The sequence below is a fragment of the Somniosus microcephalus genome, chromosome 19 (assembly GCF_052327205.1).
Source record: "Somniosus microcephalus isolate GS21.2 chromosome 19, FLI_Smic_1.0, whole genome shotgun sequence".
In the NCBI taxonomy this organism is placed as follows: Eukaryota; Metazoa; Chordata; class Chondrichthyes; order Squaliformes; family Somniosidae; genus Somniosus; species Somniosus microcephalus.
In genome coordinates, this window is record NC_141005.1 from 26288223 (window position 1) to 26308060 (window position 19838).

General features: G+C 50.0%; 2 protein-coding genes across 2 annotated transcripts in view; one reads left to right on the top strand and one right to left on the bottom strand.

Annotated features, from left to right (window-relative positions):
• The window catches only part of LOC147104243 (polyubiquitin-like), a 115158-nt gene that overhangs the window by 75484 nt on the left and 19836 nt on the right, over positions 1–19838 (top strand). The gene's annotated exons all lie outside the window — the stretch shown is intronic.
• On the bottom strand, positions 11377–13841 carry LOC147104246 (polyubiquitin-like). The gene is made up of 2 exons (XM_085961436.1): positions 13583–13841; positions 11377–12700 (listed from the first exon to the last, which is right to left on the bottom strand). The coding sequence occupies exon 2, from the start codon at positions 12686–12688 to the stop codon at positions 12221–12223; it is 468 nt and encodes a 155-aa protein (XP_085817562.1). The 5' UTR covers positions 12689–12700; positions 13583–13841; the 3' UTR covers positions 11377–12220.

A 19838-nucleotide genomic window follows, 5' to 3' on the forward strand; every position in this document is an offset into this window, starting at 1 on the left:
GAAGCTCGGGGTCACCCTTACGGACTGAACGGAGGTGTTCCGCAAAGCGGTCACCCAATCTGCGTTTGGTCTCCCCAATGTAGAGGAGACCGCATCGTGAGCAGCGAATACAGTATACTAGATTGCGAGAAGTACAAGTAAATCGCTGTTTCACCTGGAAGGGGTGTTTGGGGCCCTGGACAGTGGGGAGGGGGGAGGTATAGGGGCAGGTGTTACATCTCCTCCGCTTGCACGGGAAGGTGCCAGGCGAAGGGGAAGGGCTGTTTGGGGTGATAGAGGAGTGGACTAGGGTGTCTCGGAGAGAGCGGTCCCTGCGGAATGTTGCCTGACTTGCTGAGTTTTTCCAGCATTTTCTGTTGTTATTTAAAGAAATGAAAGACATAGGGACACGGAGAGTGTGTGGATAGTTTAACATGGGGGGGGGCGGGAGAGAATGAGGCAGGTAGAAAGGGAAGCAGAAAAAATTGGCAAAGTAAAGGTAGCAGGTTGTCACCAAGGTGTAGACCACCTTGTCAGCAAAGTATTCTGATGGACCCCAGCCCAAGCACCAACCTGCTCCTTCCTCCTATCCACAGAAATGCTAATGCATCCCTTCCCACAGTGTCAGCACTTCCTGTCGAAGAGTCAGTGGGAGCTATATTTATGGTCCAAAGTTATTAAAGTCCACATTCAGGCCAGAGAGCTACATAGTGCCTAGTAGAAAGATAAGATGCTATTCCTCGAGCTTCATTGGAACAGTGTAGAGGGGTGAAAACAGAGAGCTGTTGAACCCCACAATTGGATTACACACATTGAACTGATCTGATAATCATCCAGTGTCCCCGGTGTCTGATCCCCAAATCTATATTCATTGACTATTGCTTCCCATTGACAAGGGTGGAATTTGAACCCAGCTGTGATTTGGTTGGTGTGTATATTTCATGCTAATGTACACGTTCATTCTGTTGTCACTTGTTCCATTGTCAGTATGCATTTGTAACAATTAATCATTTTCATTGAAATTTCAATAAAATCTGTGATTCTGTACAGTGTCTTCACATCCTTTACATTTTCACAGTCAAACACTGTTTTGGTTTGGTCTCACTCTTAACATTGAGCTGCACATCCATCACCTGCAAATAACACAGTCAAAGTGTCACTTATTGGAACCCTCATGGTGTCAAAGTTAAGGACGGATATTGAAGGTCAAGTGGCCTGGACTAGCCCCCTTACTTGGGAGGTGATCAAAGCAGCTGGACGATTGGGGGAGGGGGTGGGGGACAGGACAATGCCTCTGTCCACAGGCTAGTGGGTGTCCAGGTCTTTAGGTGCATGGGAAGGTGAGCACCAAAGATATCCCCAACATTGTAAATGATGTGACCTCCTATTGACCTCACAAACTGCGGCGGGGGTCGGTGTTAGAGGGCATCAGCAGGCACAATTCTGGCATAATCTGCCAGCCTTGTAGCCCATGGGATTTCAGGGTCACTGTTGTGTTCTGAATACTGTTCTTTGTTAAATAAAGGGCCCGATAATATCTCGGAGCCAGGAAAGGAGCAAAGTGGGGGGAGGAGGATTTTTGGAGGGGAAACCCAGAAGTGAGATTTCCCGCAGGTCCTGCCGGGATTTTAATTTTTTTAACAGGTTTCCCACCCGACAACCAGCTAGATTGACAGACTGTCTGTCTGTCGGGCTGGAAAACAGCTGGGGAGCAGAGGTCAGGTAAGTCCGACTGTTAAGTCTGTGTGTCCCAGTTATGCTTATTATAAATCACTGGACACAGACCACAAGAATAACTTTAACAGGTCTTTACTATTCGGAGGTCAGGGCTGAACTGCCCAGCAAATCCCTACACAACACTTATGTACCGGTGTGGTCACCACCGGTATTACAGTATACAGCAGCCAAGAGAAAGTAGTACATCTCTTAAGGTAGTTCTCTTAAGGTGGAACAGATTACATACACCACACCGACAGTGCGGGGTGGGGTGGGGGAAATCGAACATCATGGGGATGGGGGCAGTTGTAAATGGGGGGGGCAATGGAGCATAGGCCGATTGTGGGGTTCCCATCACGCGGTATTTAAAAGGTAAGCTTGGTGGGCTGGGGGAAGCAGTCCTGTTCCTCCTGGCACACAAGCAGTGCAATAAAGGCACTTACCTCATGGATCCAGCCCACCTCACCTCCTGAAGCTTCCGGGATTCCTGAAGCTTGGGAAACCCGACCTGCAGGCGCTAAGAATAAAACTTGAGTTAAAATGGAGACACGCAGCCTCCATAAATATTTTAGTGACTGACCAGCCTCCTGAGAGCGGATTGTCGCCCACCCACTGACCCGGCGCTGTTAAAAATGGACGTGGGCGGGGTGGAAACAGGTGGGTGTCGGGTTTCCTGTGTTTTATTTTTAACTCCCCACACCATGCCGGGTGGGGTTAAAATGTCTTCAAAATGTCTAGATTATGGCCTGACAGACTGTAGGTGAGACATGTAGGTGTACATTCCAGTTAGCTGGTGTACGATAGGAAGGGGTCTGTATTTGATCCCTGGATCTTGCGGTTGTTTATCTCGATTTTGGGCAGATTAAGACACCCTACAGATCCCAGGAGTCGAGAGGTCCGCTTACAGAAATAGCCAGTGGACTGTGATATCTTGGATGCTGCCTGGGTTGCCTGGGCAGGAAGTTTTTAATTTATAATATTTCTGTTCTGCTAGGATCAGCTTGTAAGGAGTCACCCAAGATTTCTCAGAGGGGAGTTAGTAGACTCCCACGGTAGATGGGTCAGCAATGACACTACTTACACAAGTTGCTGTGGCTTCAAACCCCCCATGCTGTCCGTTAGCTGGAATAGTCACAGTCATTGACAAGTATCTCAGACTAACAGTAAAGATTGTTTTCATTCAGTATTGATGGATTGCCGTTCTGGGTCAGTGAGAGGTATGTTGTTTGCCCAGAGTTCTACAGGCTGTAGCCCTCGGTGATTGACAACTCAGTGGGCCTGAACTGACTGTCTTAAGGTAGCAGTTCTCCGAGCACCAGTGTTTCCCTTCCAGAGGCAGAGTGAGCTGTGAGGCTGTAAACTGCTCATTCATGTTATTAATGCCAAATAACTCAGTTATTGGTTTGAAGCTGTGTCTTGTCTCAATAGAGCGTTTTTCACTCCACTTTCCATAAAGAGAGAAGTCGCGTGGGTCACGTGTGATATTTTAGTAGCCGGTTTACAGAGCAAGGGTTCACTGTTACAGTCCCTGGGTCATGTTATCGTTTCATTAGAAAGTGGGCAGGAAGAAGGACCCTGAGCTTACTGGGTCTTCTGACCATCTATGGAAGCAGTCATTGTTGCCACTCCAGAAGCAACAACTGCTCGGAGAGCCTCTTGCTGATGTCTTGAGCCAGCATTGACTGCCACAGTCACCAGGGTGCTCCTGACGACATGCTGTACCTCCTGCATTGTATTGCAATGTGGGTGTGGACTCTGACTTTTTCACCTTTAGCACCACATGAGAGGAGACTGTCTCCGCTGCCTGCACATGAGATCTATACTCGTGAATCCTGGATCTTTTAAAGACTGGGCCTCTGCAATCTTGGTATTTGGGTTCCTGAACAGAGTGGAGAGGTTTCTGGCCCCTCCAGGGAGAGACAGCTGCTTCCTCGTCATTTGCTCCCAACTCCTTCTGCCCACTGGTGCTGTGATTCACCCAGTGATGGCCCCTCTGCCTCAGTCATGCCCTTTTCCCAAGTAGGTGTATCTGGGCCGGTGTTTGAATGAGTCAGGTGCCGTGTGGAAATTTTTAATGTCCAAAATAAGACTTTAAACAAAGTCGATGCAGATACGACAGGCCAATGTTGTAAACACCTATGGTTTTCCCAAAAGCCTGGGCTTGGATTTGATAGTTTTGCCCAAAGCTGCAGTGCTGTGAGATCAATTTGGATTGTGCAGACTGAGCATGTGCAGTGTGCATTGGTACCATTCGATCATTGATGGAATCGCTTTCTTTAGCTTCTAACAAGGCAAAGGGATAGCAGAGACATCATAGCGAGAGTGTGAGGGGAAGCACATGTGATTAGAATGAATTGGGAAGGGAGCCACTGAGAGCCACTTTTCACCCTAACCTCATGTCTAATGCAGAGACAGAAACAGAAAATGAGGACAGAGACAAAACAGCAACAGGAAGAGATCAGCAACAAGTAACAGAGACCATATTCTCTAACATATCATGTTAAGGCCACAGAAGTGGACTGGGAAAACAGATTAAAGTGTAAGACGGTACAAGAGCAGTGGTCTACATTCAAGGAGATATTTCACATCTTTCAAGATAAATATATTCCACTGAGGAAAAATGGGAATAAAAGAAAAGACAGCCATCCGTGGCTTAGTAAAGTAATAAAGGATAGTATCCGACTGAAAACAAGGGCATATAAAGTAGCCAAATCTAGTGGGAGGATAGAAGATTGGGAAGCATTTAAAAGCCAGCAAACAATAACTAAAAGATTAATTAAGAAAGGGAAGATAGATTATGAAAGTAAACTAGCAAAAAATATAAAAACAGATAGCAAAAGTTTCTACAGCTATATAAAAAGAAAAAGGGTGGCTAAAGTGAACGTTGGTCCCTTAGAGGATGGGACCGGGAAACTAGTGGTGGGGAACATGAAGATGGCAAAGACGCTGAACAAATATTTTGTATCAGTCTTTACAGTAGAGGACACTAAAAATATCCCAACACTGGACAAACAGGGGGCAATGGGGGGGGGGGGAGGAGCTAAACACGATTAAAATCACTAAGGAGATGGTACTCAGTAAAATAATGGGACTTAAGGCGGATAAAACCCCCGGACCTGATGGCCTACATCCTAGGGTCTTGAGAGAAGTGGCGGTAGGGATTGTGGATGCATTGGTGATTATTTTCCAGAACTCCCTGGACTCAGGAAAGGTCCCGGCAGATTGGAAAACTGCTAATGTAACACCCTTATTTAAGAAGGGAAGTAGACAAAAAGCTGGAAACTATAGACCAGTTAGCCTAACATCTGTGGTTGGCAAAATGTTGGAGTCCATTATTAAGGAAACAGTAACAGAGCATTTGGATAAACATAATTTAATAGGACAGAGTCAGCATGGTTTTATGAAGGGGAAGTCATGTCTGACAAATTTGCTCGAATTCTTTGAGGATGTAACATACAGGGTGGATAAAGGGGTGTGGTAAACCACGTTCACTATCGTATCACTGTTAGTAGTTAGCACTGTTCACCACTGTTCGTTATAACTGTATCACTGACCACTATTGTATCACGGTACGAGGTCGCCTCTTGCCACACTGCTATACCTGGGATGACCACTGCCGACTCCGCCTTGGCTCCACCCACCAGGCCAGGTATAAAGGTGAGCGACTGGCTGGTATTCCTCCTGCTTGGATCGGATCACCCACGAGAGTGGGCTCTGTTATTTAGTCAATAAAAACCTTTAGTCACCTTCGTAACTCTTCGCCTTTTATTGGAGGAATTGATAGGTATATCAATTTTATTGACTAAATTTAATGATGTCCGACAACAAGTCACAACCGGCGGAGGAGCCACCAGCGCAGCTCCCAGGAGCACAGCCACACCAGCCAGCTTGGCTGCGAGCCCTCAGACCGCCGTACCTGGACCTGAACCCACGAGCAGCAAACTCAGCCGCAGACTTTAAACACTGGCTGGTCTGCTTCGAATCATACCTGAGAGAATCCAGCGTCCCTCAGGCATCCAAACTAAGTGTCCTGCAGGCACAACTGAGCCCGAGAGTATACACTCTCATCGAGGACATGACTACCTACGAGACCGCCATCAACCTGCTGAAACAGAAGTACCGGACCCCGGTAAACTACATGTACGCTAGGCACCTCCTAAGATCACGGCCGCAACAGCCAGGAGAATCAGTAGCCGAATTCTCACAGGCGCTATATGCACTCGCCAGGAACTGTGACTTTAAATCGGTGTCGGCAGCCGAAAATACTGAAGATAATATCCGCGACGCATTCCTGAAAGGCCTACGGTCCGAGTACTCACGGCAAAGACTGCTGGAAGCTAAAGACCTCAGCATGGAAAAAGCTGAAGCCCTCGCTATCTCCCTGGAAGTGGCCCACCAAGATCAGGAAGCATTCACCAGGTACTGCTCGCGACCCTGGGACTCGGGCCCGACCCCTACCACAGCACCCTTCCCAGCGCCGCCCCCGGGACCTACCTCTGCGTCGGCGTCCCGGACCCGACCGGCCCCGCCACCCCCGGCACCGGCCCCGACATCGGGCATCCGCGATCGGGCCGCCGGCTGTTTTTTTTGTGGCCAGGAGAAGCACCCGAGGTCGCGCTGCCCAGCCAAGAACTCCATATGCAAAACCTGCCTGAAGAAAGGCCACTTCTCCAAGGCCTGCAGGAGCGGATCCTCAGAGGCCAGCAGTGCCGCATGCGAACTATGGGGGCTGCCATCTTCGTTTAGGGCAACTGAGGCCAGCATCCCCACACATGAGTCATGGGGGCGGCCATCTTTGTTTAGGGCAACTGAGGCCAGCATCCCCACACATGAGTCATGGGGGCGGCCATCTTTGATTAAGGCAACCGACCCCAATAGTGCCTCATGGGGCCCTACCTCGTGGGAGACGCCATTTTACTCACCACGCCCGACCGCCTCGCCCGCAGATGACAACGACTCGCTCAGCTACACACTAGCTTCCGTCACCCTGGACCAAGCCCGCCCGCACCATCTGTCCAAGTCAATGATGGACATCAAAGTGAACGGCCACGCCACGACCTGCCTGTTCGACAGCGGAAGCACGGAGAGCTTCATCCACCCAGACACGGTGAGCCACTACTCCCTCTCTGTCCTACCAACGCGCAGCCGAATCTCGATGGCATCGAGGTCCCACGCCACGGACATCAGCGGCTACTGTGTCGTGACCCTGTCGGTTAAGGGCACGGAGTATAAAAACTTTAAACTCCTCGTCCTCCCCCATCTCTGCGCTGCCGTCCTACTAGGGCTGGACTTCCAATCCCACCTCCAAAGCGTAACCCTAGCATACGGTGGACCCCTCCCCCCACTCACAGTCAACAACCAGCAAACGTTAAACCGCCCACCGCGTAACACCTGCAGCCTCTCCACCCTCAAGGTCCCGCCACCCTCTCTGTTTGCTAACCTTACCCCTAACTGCAAACCCGTCGCTACCAAGAGCAGGCGGTATAGCGCCGGGGACAGAGCCTTCATTAGCTCTGAGGTGCGGCGCCTCCTGAAAGAGGGCATTATCGAGGGGAGCAGCAGCCCCTGGCGTGCCCAGGTCATGGTCGTTAAGACCGGCGATAAAAACCGCCTGGTCATCGACTACAGCCAGACCATAAACAGATATACCCAGCTGGACGCATACACCCTCCCCCGCATATCTGACATGGTCAATCAGATTGCACAGTATAAAGTATTCTCGACCATCGACCTGAAGTCGGCCTACCACCAACTCCCTATCCACCCTGAGGACCGCCAGTATACCGCCTTCGAGGCGAATGGGCGCCTATACCACTTCCTTAGGGTCCCCTTCGGTGTCACTAATGGGGTCTCGGTCTTCCAAAGGGAGATGGACCAGATGGTTGACCAGAACGAACTGCAGGCTACATTCCCCTACCTAGATAACGTCACTATCTGCGGCCGCGACCGGCAGGAACATGACGCGAATCTGGAGAAATTCCTCCGTACGGCCCAACGGCTGAACCTCACCTACAATAAGGAGAAATGCGTGTTTAACACCACGCGCCTTGCCATCCTCGGCTGCGTAGTGGAGAACGGAATCATCGGCCCCGACCCAGAAAGAATGCGCCCCCTCATGGAGCTACCCCTCCCCCACTGCCCTAAAGCACTTAGGAGAACCCTGGGGCTTTTCGCCTACTATGCCCAATGGGTACCCAATTACGCGGACAAAGCCAGACCCCTCCTGAAAGCCACTTCCTTCCCCCTCACGGAGGAGGCGTGCGCGGCCTTCTCCCTCATTAAGGGAGACATAGCCAAGGCCACGATGCACGCAGTGGACGAGTCCATCCCCTTTCAGGTGGAGAGCGACGCATCCGACTTCGCCTTAGCCGCCACCCTAAACCAGGAGGGGAGGCCAGTGGCCTTCTTCTCAAGGACCCTACAGGGCCCCGAGATCCGACATTCGTCGGTCGAGAAAGAGGCCCAGGCGATCGTGGAGGCAGTACGGCGCTGGAGGCACTACCTGGCAGGCAAACGATTTACCCTCCTCACCGACCAGCGTTCGGTGGCTTTCATGTTTAATAACAAGCTGAAGGGCAAAATCAAGAATGACAAGATTTTGAGATGGAGAATCGAGCTCTCCACCTACGATTATGAGATCTTGTACCGGCCAGGCAAGCTGAACGAATCCCCTGATGCCCTTTCACGAATGACATGCGCCAGCGCGCATATCGATAGGCTTCAGACCCTCCACGACCAGCTCTGCCACCCCGGAGTCACCAGACTCTACCATTTCATTAAGGCCCGCAACCTGACCTACTCCATCGAGGAGGTCAGGACCATGACCAGGAACTGCCAGACCTGTGCGGAGTGCAAACCGCACTTCTATAGGCCGGACCGAGCAAGCCTGATCAAGGCCACCCGCCCCTTCGAGCGCCTGAGCATCGACTTTAAGGGGCCCCTCCCGTCCTCTGACCGTAATGTGTACTTCCTCAACATCGTTGATGAGTACTCCCATTTCCCCTTTGCCTTCCCCTGCCCCGACATGACCAGTAGCACGGTCATTAAGTGCCTGAATGCCCTCTTCGCCTTGTTCGGGTTCCCGAACTATATACACAGCGACCGGGGCTCCTCCTTCATGAGCGAGGAACTCCGGCAATTCCTCCTAGAGAGAGGTATTGCAGCAAGCAGGACCACCAGCTACAACCCCAGAGGTAACGGTCAGGTGGAAAGAGAGAACGCGACGGTATGGAAGGCCGTCCTCTTAGCCTTAAAGTCTAAGGGCCTCCCAACCTCCCGCTGGCAAGAAGTCCTCCCGACAGCGCTGCACTCCATCCGGTCATTACTTTGCACGGCCACTAACACCACCCCCCATGAACGAATGTTCGTTTTCCCCAGGAAGTCGACTACGGGAACCACTCTACCAACCTGGCTGACCGCCCCGGGGCCGGTCTGGCTGCGGAAACACGTGAGGACCCATAAAACGGACCCCCTGGTCGAGAGGGTGAACCTCCTGCACGCCAACCCCCAGTACGCCTACGTGGCGTACCCAGACGGGCGGGAGGACACTGTCTCCCTACGAGACCTCGCACCCTCAGCCGATCCGGAAACACCGCCACCACCCCCCCCAACCTCAGTCCAGGTAGACGGCATGCCGGAACCCCACGAGCCCTCGCCGACCACGCAAACACCAGCATCAACACCGGATAAGGCACCAGCACCGGATAAGGCAACACCACCGCTGCGGCGATCGGAGAGGCTTACGAAGCCTCCGGACAGACTGACCTACCAGAATTGGTAGTACACTTCACCCCGCCGGACTTAATTCTAAACAAGGGGTGAATGTGGTAAACCACGTTCACTATCGTATCACTGTTAGTAGTTAGCACTGTTCACCACTGTTCGTTATAACTGTATCACTGACCACTATTGTATCACGGTACGAGGTCGCCTCTTGCCACACTGCTATACCTGGGATGACCACTGCCGACTCCGCCTTGGCTCCACCCACCAGGCCAGGTATAAAGGTGAGCGACTGGCTGGTATTCCTCCTGCTTGGATCGGATCACCCACGAGAGTGGGCTCTGTTATTTAGTCAATAAAAACCTTTAGTCACCTTCGTAACTCTTCGCCTTTTATTGGAGGAATTGATAGGTATATCAAGGGGAACCAGTAGATGTAGTGTATTTGGACTTCCAAAAGGCATTTGACAAGGTTCCACACAAACGATTACTGATCAAGATAAAAATCACGGAATTGGGGGTAATATACTGGCATGGGTGGAAGATTGGCTATCTAACAGAAAACAAAGAGTTGGGATAAATGGTTCATTCTCGGGCTGGCAATCAGTAACTAGTGGTGTTCCGCAGGGGTCAGTGCTGGGACCCCAACTCTTTACAATCTATATTAACGATTTGGAGGAAGGGACCGAGTGCAACATATCCAAGTTTGCCGACGATACAAAGATGGGAGGGAAAGCAGTGAGTGAGGAGAACATAAAAAACCTGCAAAAGGACATAGACAGGCTAAGTGAGTGGGCAGAGATTTGGCAGATGCAATATAATGTTGGAAAGTGTGAGGTTATGCACTTTGGCAGAAAAAATCAAACAGCAAGTTATTATCTAAATGGAGAGAAACTGCAAAGTGCTACAGTACAAAGGGATCTGGGGGTCCTGGTGCATGAAACCCAAAAAATTAGTATGCAGGTGCAGCAGGTGATCAGGAAGGCCAATGGAATCTTGGCTTTTATTGCAAGGGGGATGGAGTATAAAAACAGGGAAGTCTTGCTGCAGTTATACAGGGTATTGGTGAGGCCACACCTGGAATACTGCGTGCAGTTTTGGTTTCCATATTTAAGAAAAGATAGACTTGCTCTCGAGGCAGTTCAGAGAAGGTTCACTCGGTTGATTCCAGAGAGGAGGGGGTTGACGTATGAGGAAAGGTTGAGTAGGTTGGGACTCTACTCATTGGAGTTCAGAAGAATGAGAGGCGATCTTATCGAAACATATAAGATTGTGAGGGGGCTTGATCGGGTGGATGCGGTGAGGATGTTTCCACTGATGGGTGAGACTAGAACTAGGGGGCATAATCTAAGAATAAGGGGCTGCCCTTTCAAAACTGAGATGAGGAGAAACTTCTTCACTCAGAGGGTAGTAAATCTATGGAATTTGCTACCCCAGAGAGCTGCGGAAGCTGCAACATTAAATAAATTTAAAATGGAGATAGACAGTTTCCTAGCAGATAAAGGAATTAGGGGTTACGGGGAGAGGGCAGGGAAGTGGACGTGAGTCTAGATTCGGATCAGCCATGATCCTATTGAATGGTGGAGCAGGCCCAAGGGGCCGTATGGCCTACTCCTGCTCCTACTTCTTATGTTCTTATGTTATGTTCTTATGACAGCAATTCTCCGCTCAAAAGCCCCCAAAATCTCTGTGGGCAGCTGTCAGCACAGTGAACGCATTCCTTCGCCGCTGAACGCAAAACCCAGGCCAATATAATCATTCAATTGTGCTAAATATGAAATGGGGATTTGGGCCGGTGAGATTGGTTGACTCTGTTAATAGGTGCCTCAGTCACAGCCGATTCTTTAATCAACACTTGGTTCGGGCGATTTATCTAAAACTGGGTTTAAATGTGGATCCCGAATATAACGCTCACAGATCCACAGACAATTAACAGCATCACGCACTTAAGAGACAGAAATAATCAAACATTTAGATTTTTATTAAAATGAACAACATTAGTTTCAAATCATTTTGGATATTTTGGCAGATACAAAGTCCAGGCCTGATACACTCTGCTTTGTAAAACAAGTGCTCATACTAAAGCATTCTTAAGCTGAACACATACATTTCTCCGAGAACACACTGAGGCTAAAGCAAATACTTGCAGACTACCTAGAATCATTTTAAAGTGAAGCAGGAAGACTATCTTCATCGAACTTTTTATGATCTTTGTGTGGGGAATTTTTGGCTTCAACAAAGTGACGTGGCCCCTCCTGCACAGTGTATCGTTTTAAGAATTGTCACATCGGCTATCTTATGGCCGCTTGGAGTGAGAAAGTCAAATAGTACTGAATGGGTTTTGTGCTGTGGACTCATTAGGGGCCAGACTGAGATTAGCCTAACTCTTCAGTAGAGCCCTGAAGGGTCACAGAACATACTTTCGACCCAAGTATCAGAGGTCAAAGGTCAGTATCTAACACACTGCATCACCAGTCCCCCGATTCCTGCTGTCGTTAATTACGTTGCTCTTTCTTGTAAAGTTCACATCCAGTGTCTTGAATCAGCATCTTTTCCGAGCTGAGAATGCAGGAAGGTGACCTGCTCCCAGGCCTCAGTCGGCATCATTCTGGAGCCAGACATTAACAGGTGACCAAACTTCCTGCTGTTACAAAGTGTACCAGGGGAGACAGGAATGAGAGCCAAAGTGTAATGGACAAGTCAGTGACGGTGCAATCTTGGCCTCTCACAAACTGCGCATAAGAAACCGGAATGTTATGAAAAAAGTGAAGAATTTCTATAGTACAACCCGCTGTAAGTGCAGGTTAACCACCCCGTAGACGGAGCAGGAGAAAGATGGTGCCCTGAGCCTTAATGTTGTAGTCGGAGAGCAACCGGCCATCTTCCAGCTGTTTCCCCTCATACATCAGGCGCTGCTGCTCGGGTGGGACACCCTCCTGCCGTTGTACTTGTGCTCTAAAGTTCTGAACAGACTCAGAGGGCAGAACATCGTATGTAGATGTGATCCCCTTGTCGTTCTTCAGGAGTATCTGCATGCGCTCCGCATTCTTGACGAGCAGCATGATAGTGTCGCTGGGAGAGACACTGTAGTTGGACAGCCTTCTGTCGTCCCTCAGCTCCACGCTGCTCCCGCTCTGCACCACCAGACGCTGCTGGTAAGTGGGCACCCTGGTCTTTTCATATATTTTCATCTTGAGAGTCGACACTTGGATGGAAGGATCGATCTCAAGTTCGATCACCTCACCGGTTATAAACTTCACCTGGAGTCTCATCTCCTCAAATTGCTGTTGAGAAATGAACAGGACGTCAGTGACTGGGATGCTTTATATCACAGATCAATTGCAAAGAATGAATGATAGAATTTTAAACACACTACACATTGTCCCAGGCATTGGCTGTACAGGCAGATGCTGAGGATCAAGTCTTGTGTAAATGCACCTACAGTAATGTCAATCCAATCTGGCTTCCTACTGATATCTGAATCCCAAACAAACCAATATTCTTCACACACTCCTTACTGACAGCCAGGCAACAAGTGGCAGATTCCCAATCTGATCCCCCTTTTGCACGGAGATATGTCTTTTCTGCCCTAGCCTGACATTGTTAAAATATTCAGGGACCCAGGGGTGCGCTGGGTACTGAGTTGCAATACTGGGCATCTGCCAGAAGAAGCCCTCAGTGAGCTGTGTAACGTTTAAGAGTCTGAGACTCGGGTTAATGGGGAGATAAGATCCCGGGCTCTGAAATTCTGTGGGTTTTCTCTTGATCTATGAATGAAATCTGTACAGTTATGGAAAACCAAGCAGCAGAGAGCTGTCCTGTACAGGAATGGTTTCTCTCAGACTCAGAGGAGCCTTTCTATTTAAAAGCAAGAAATTACCTGGGTAATATTAGTTAATAAATGCTTGATGCATTGTTTTAAACAGGTGAATGCCTCCATTAAAATGGCAGATGAACAAATGACACATTTAAGTTTTTGTCTCCTAATATTGTCAACAGTAACTTACAGACTACAGTGTTTTAATGATTCCTTTGATATGTTTTCTCACCTGGTTCAGAGAATATTAATTACTTGTTGGAAATTGTGAATTTCATTGAGATTCAAAATAACCCGTTTTAAAGTCTAGAATTAGAATATTGAGATTCCTAAATAAAAGACAGGGTACCTCACAATCCTTGTTGGAACCACACGTCCAGGCGAATCTGAAGGAAAGTTGATCTGCAGAAACTTTCCTGATTCACTTTTCTGAGCAGTTTGTCTTCTCTGTTTTTCTCCACACAGAATCTCTCAGATCTGGCTGGAATAAGTGAATAAAACTCTCTCTGCTTCAACTCCCCGGTGTCTTGCTCCGTCTCTTCTGTGTTTCTCTCTGTTAAACAATCCTCTCTCACTGTGTCTCTGGCTCCCTCCTCCTTTTATTCTCAAACCCACTTTCAGAACGTCACAGCTCTGCCGCCCTCTGATTGCCCAACTCCCTGCTGCTCTGTTATCACAGACCAGTGAGATCTGAGCTGAAGTTTCATTTCCCCAAAACTCCCTCCCCTCAGTGTCTGAGAAATGAACTCAGGATCAGCAGCACTGACAGAACCTTGCTGCAGGTAACAGGTTCTGGGCTCTGATCTGTCTCACTTTCAGATTCCTTTCCGACCCCACATTCTAAAACAACAACAGAGCAACAGCAGCTGATCAGTGACTCAGTAGAATCTGTTTCCTGTTCGAAGCTGTAGTCGGGTATTGAACAGTTATTGTCTTAAAAACATCATCCCTATGTGATGAAATATTCCATTCATCACTGCCTGTGACTGTGGTCGGTTTCAGTTTCATTTCCCTTCCCCCAGTTCCGTTTCCTCACCATTGTATTGTATATTGGAATGTGTTGCGTGTAGTGCTCCGCCCATACCTGGCCCCTATGTAAGCAAGCTCAGTCTGACCTCATATCCAGTACTGCAGCCCTCCGGATGGAAGATACCTCTCTCCACTACGTGTTACCTTCTAAGTTAATAAAAGCCTTGTTTTGTTTCGCTAACATCGAGTCTCGGAATTATTGAGGCACATCAATTTTATTAACTTATTTTTCAACACAATGGATCAACTCCTGAAACCCGAACGTTTGGATTTGGATCAGCATGCTCCGGACGCATCAGCACGCTTCGGACACTGGTTTATGTGTATGGAATTCTTCCTGGACAATTCCGCAGCCGTCAAAGACGCTACGGACGCTGCGAGTATGAAACTCGGAATTCTGCGGAATTGGGTAAGCCACCGGGTTTACCCCCTCATCCAAGACGCCGACACGTACCTGGCCGCCTGCGACATCTGAAAGGCGCATTACCAGCAGCCTACGAATGAGGTGTATGCTAGGCATCTGCTCGCTACTCGCGCACAGCGACCTGGGGAATCGGTGGAAGAGTTCCTAGGCACCCTGAAAATGCTTGTCAAAGACTGCAAGTGCCGAGATGTAAAAGCCGCAGTATACACTGACGAGCTTGTTCGCGATGCCTTTATCACAGGCCTCAGCTCCACTTACATCCGGCAAAGACTGCTGGAAAAAACGGGATTGGACCTGAAACAGGCTGCGGACACCGCGCGATCCCTGGATGTGGCCCAGAGAAACTCGGACGCCTACTCTTCAGCCCGCGCCATCCACGCCGCCACGTGTGCACCAAGGGCGCCGCCATCTTGGAAGGCATCTTCCCCGCCCGGCAGCCCGACACCGTCGGGGCCCCGCTCTCCCCCCAGAAGCCCTACGACAGCCGCGACGCGTCGGGGACCCAACTGCTACTTCTGCGGGCAGCCAAAGCACACCAGAAGCCTGTGCCCGGCGAAAGGCACCACCTGCTTTAAGTGTGGTAAGAAGGGGCACTTCGGGAAGGTGTGCAGAGGGAACCCCGCCGGAAAACCAACCACCGGAAAACCCGCCACCGCCGCGTGCACGCTGTGGGAGCGGCCATCTTGGACGCCATCTTGCCCGACTTCGTGGGGTCCGCCATCTTATGAGCAGACAGCGTGGGCGCCATCTTGTCTCGATCAGGGCCCTACAGTGGCATCGGTCACAGTGGACCAGACCAGGCCGCACCCGCTATCCAAATCAATGGTGGACATCGAGGTAAACGGGTGCAGGGTTAAATGTTTAATTGACAGTGGAAGCACGGAGAGTTTTATCCACCCTGAACTGGCACAACAACTCTCCCTAAAGGTGGTCCCTACTCAGGGTACCATCTCTATGGCTGATAAAACCCAGACATCGACCATTCTGGGTTACTGCACGGTACAATTGTCCGTTAACGGAACTGTATATGATAATTTTAAAGTATTAATCATGAAGAATCTATGTGCGAGCGTGATCTTGGGCCTGGATTTCCAGTGCAACCACCAAAGCATCACGCTCAAGTACGGTGGGTCCCAGCCGCCCCTCACAGTGTGCGGTCTGGCTACCCTGAAGGTAAAGCCGCCTTCGCTATTCGCGAACCTTACCCCTAACTGCCGGCCAATAGTGACCAAAAGCAGGAGGTACAGCTGGGAGGACAGGCGGTTTATCGCGACCGAGGTAGACAGGCTCCTGAAAGAGCGCATTATTGAACGCAGCAACAGCCCGTGGCGCGCCCAAGTGGTAGTGGTAAGGGGTAGTGAGAAGAAACGGATGGTGATCGACTATAGCCAAACGATCAACAGGTACACCCAACTAGACGCCTACCCGCTACCCCGCATATCAGAAATGGTGAACCAAATCGCCCAATACCGGGTGTTCTCCACCATCGACCTTAAGTCAGCGTACCACCAGCTCCCTATCAGACCAGAGGACCGCCCGTACACCACCTTCGAGGCGAACGGACGCCTCTACCAATTCCTCAGAGTCCCCTTTGGGGTGACAAATGGGGTCTCGGTCTTCCAGAGGGAGATGGACCGCATGGTCGATGACCACCACTTGCAGGCAACCTTCCCCTACCTCGACAACGTCACCATCTGCGGTCACAACCAGCAGGATCACGACTCGAACCTCGAGAGGTTCCTGGAAACCGCACAAAAACTCAACCTCACCTACAACGAGGACAAGTGCGTTTTCAACACCACGCGCCTCTTCATACTAGGCAGCGTGGTGGAGAATGGGGAAATCGGACCAGACCCCGACCGATTGCGCCCCCTACGGGAGCTGCCCCTGCCCAACACTCCCAAAGCCCTGAAAAGGTGCCTGGGGTTATTTTCTTATTATTCCCAATGGGTCCCCAACTACTCCGACAAAGCCCGCCCCCTCTTGAAAGCATCCTCTTTTCCGCTCTCTGCTGAGGCCCACGCCGCCTTCAAAAGCATTAAGCAGGATATTGAGCGGGCCACGCTACAGGCAGTGGACGAGAACACTCCATTTCAAGTGGAAAGTGATGCGTCTGACTTCGCCTTGGCGGCCACCCTCAACCAGGCGGGGCGGCCCGTAGCTTTCTTCTCGAGGACCCTCCAAGGGCCCGAGATCAGACACTCCTCCGTGGAAAAGGAGGCCCAAGCCATCGTGGAGGCAGTGCGCCACTGGCGCCACTACCTAGCCGGCAAACGCTTCACCCTACTTACCGACCAGCGGTCGGTAGCGTTTATGTTCAATAATAAACAGAGGGGGAAGATTAAAAATGATAAAATTCTTAGGTGGCGGATCGAGCTCTCCACCTTCGAGTATGACATCATTTACCGGCCAGGGGCCCTTAACGAATCCCCTGATGCCCTCTCACAAGGGATGTGTGCCAGCGCCACCGGGGATCGGCTACAGACCCTCCACAGCGACCTCTGCCACCCAGGGGTCACGCGGCTGTTCCACTTCATAAAGTCCCGTAACTTACCCTACTCGATTGAGGAAGTTCGGTCTCTGACCAGGAACTGCCGCACTTGCACTGAGTGCAAGCCTCGGTTCTACCGCCCAGATAGAGCCCACTTAATCAAAGCTACACGGCCCTTTGAGCGGCTCAGCTTAGATTTCAAGGGCCCCCTCCCGTCCGTCGACCGCAATGTTTACTTCCTGAACATTGTGGACGAATACTCCCGGTTCCCATTCGCCTTCCCCTGCCCAGACATGACCAGCGCCACGGTCATTAAATGCCTCAACAGCCTGTTCTGCCTGTTCGGTATGCCGAGCTACATCCATACGGATAGGGGGGCGTCCTTCATGAGTGAAGAGCTACGCCAGTACATGCTGTCCAGGGGGATCGCCACGAGCCGTACCACCAGCTACAACCCCCGGGGTAACGGCCAAGTGGAGCGAGAGAACGGGACAGTATGGAAAGCAGTCACTCTAGCTCTAAGGACCAAGGGCCTCCCTATCTCCCGCTGGCAGGAAGTCCTCTCGGATGTGCTCCATTCGATACGGTCGCTATTGTGTACTGCCACTAATGCCACGCCTCATGAACGAATGTTTGTCTTTCCCCGGAAATCCACCTCAGGCGTATCCATGCCATCATGGCTCTCCACCCCAGGTCCGGTATTCGTGCGAAGGCATGTGAGGGGCCACAAGACGGACCCTCTCGTGGAGCCAGTGTACCTACTCCACGCCAACCCCCAATACGCATATGTCCGGCACGCCGACGGAAGGGAGGACACCGTGTCCATAAAAGACGTCGCCCCAGCCGGTAACGACAACAACCACGGCGATAGCAGCGACAACGATCGCAGCAACTCTTACCCACCCACTACTCTTTCATCACCCCCGGAAGAACATCGACCAACGGCACCCCCACCAACTACCCCTTCAACAACCCTGGCGGCACCCCCGGCAGAGACCCAGGAGGCTACCGGGGACACCCAGCCGACACCCGCGGCACCGCAACAGCCACGTCGGTCGCAGAGGACTATCAAACCCCCGAACAGACTAAATCTATAGAAGGGGTGAATGTGATGAAATATTCCATTCATCACTGCCTGTGACTGTGGTCGGTTTCAGTTTCATTTCCCTTCCCCCAGTTCCGTTTCCTCACCATTGTATTGTATATTGGAATGTGTTGTGTGTAGGGCTCCGCCCATACCTGGCCCCTATGTAAGCAAGCTCAGTCTGGCCTCATATCCAGTACTGCAGCCCTCCGGATGGAAGATACCTCTCTCCACTACGTGTTACCTTCTAAGTTAATAAAAGCCTTGTTTTGTTTCGCTAACATCGAGCCTCGGAATTATTGAGGCACATCACCCTACATTTATTTTTATTAAATGTTTTAATTGTGACAATTTAACTGATAAAATGGAAGTAATCATCTAAACAATACCCACAAATAAAAATACGGTGCCTCACAGCTATCAATTGATATCTCATTAAAACCTACAAAATTCTTACAGGGTTTGACAGGGTAGATGTAGGGAGGATTTTTCCCCTGGCTGTGGAGTTTAGAACCAGGGGTCACAGTCTCAGAATAAGGGGTCGGCCATTTAGGACTGAGATGAGGAGAAATTTCTTCACTCAGGGGGTGGTGAATCTTTGGAATTCTCAACCCCAAGGGGCTGTGGAGTGTTCTGGAGTATTTTAAACCAACACTCGACACAAGGTTTTAGATCGATAGTCAAGTTGTCTTTATTGCACCGGTGGGGAACCAGTCTGCTCTGTCTGAGCCAGCCCTTTTCAAATTGGTACAGCAAACACTACATTTTTATACATTACAATACAAATGTCAAAATTCATTCCTGCCACCTGATTGGACCTTGGCCCGCATGCATCTTCACTGATTGGTTGCCTATACCGCGTTACATTAAAGTACCGCCTTTATTATCGGCTCAAGCTGTTGTTGCACCTATGACCTCTGTTTATGCCAAATGGATCTCATACTTCTGATTCATTGTCCTCTTTTCCTGCCTCTCTCGGCCTCTTTTACTTCCAGCTCATTGTTTTACTTTCCTGCCAGAACAGAACTTACATCCTCTTAGGCCTCTTATGGTTCCATGTCCGGCTATGTTATCTCTACTTAGAAAAAGCTTACTACTGCAAAATATGGTCTTTATTACACCATTAAGTGAAACTGCCAGCGATGTCAGTTTAACTCTTTCCCCACTGCAGAAGGCTCTGCCGTTGAGTATATTCAAGATAGAGAGCGATAGATTTTTGAATATTAAGGGAATCAAGGGCTATGGGGATAGTGCAGGAAAGTGGAGTTGGACATTCCTCCCTCAACCATCGCCTCAAAAATAGATTAACTGGTCATTCATTTCATCTGCTGTTTATGGTATCATGCTGTGTGTACATTGGCTGCCATGCTTCCTTATGGAACAACAGTGACAATACTTCAGAAGTAACTAATAGGCTGTGAATTGCTTTGGGGCATCTTGAGGATGTGATAAAGCTCAATATTAATGCCAGTTCTTTGCATTGTACTCGTCTGTACAGCAAGGCAGAAGGAGGTTAATATAAACTAAAAATACTGGAGCGGCTATAATTGGTCTAGTTTCAAACGTGGTTGAAGATT

Coding starts and splice junctions, on each gene's coding strand:
- LOC147104246 (XM_085961436.1), bottom strand. CDS start 12,688: ATGAGACTCCAGGTGAAGTTTATAACCGGTGAGGTGATCGAACTTGAG.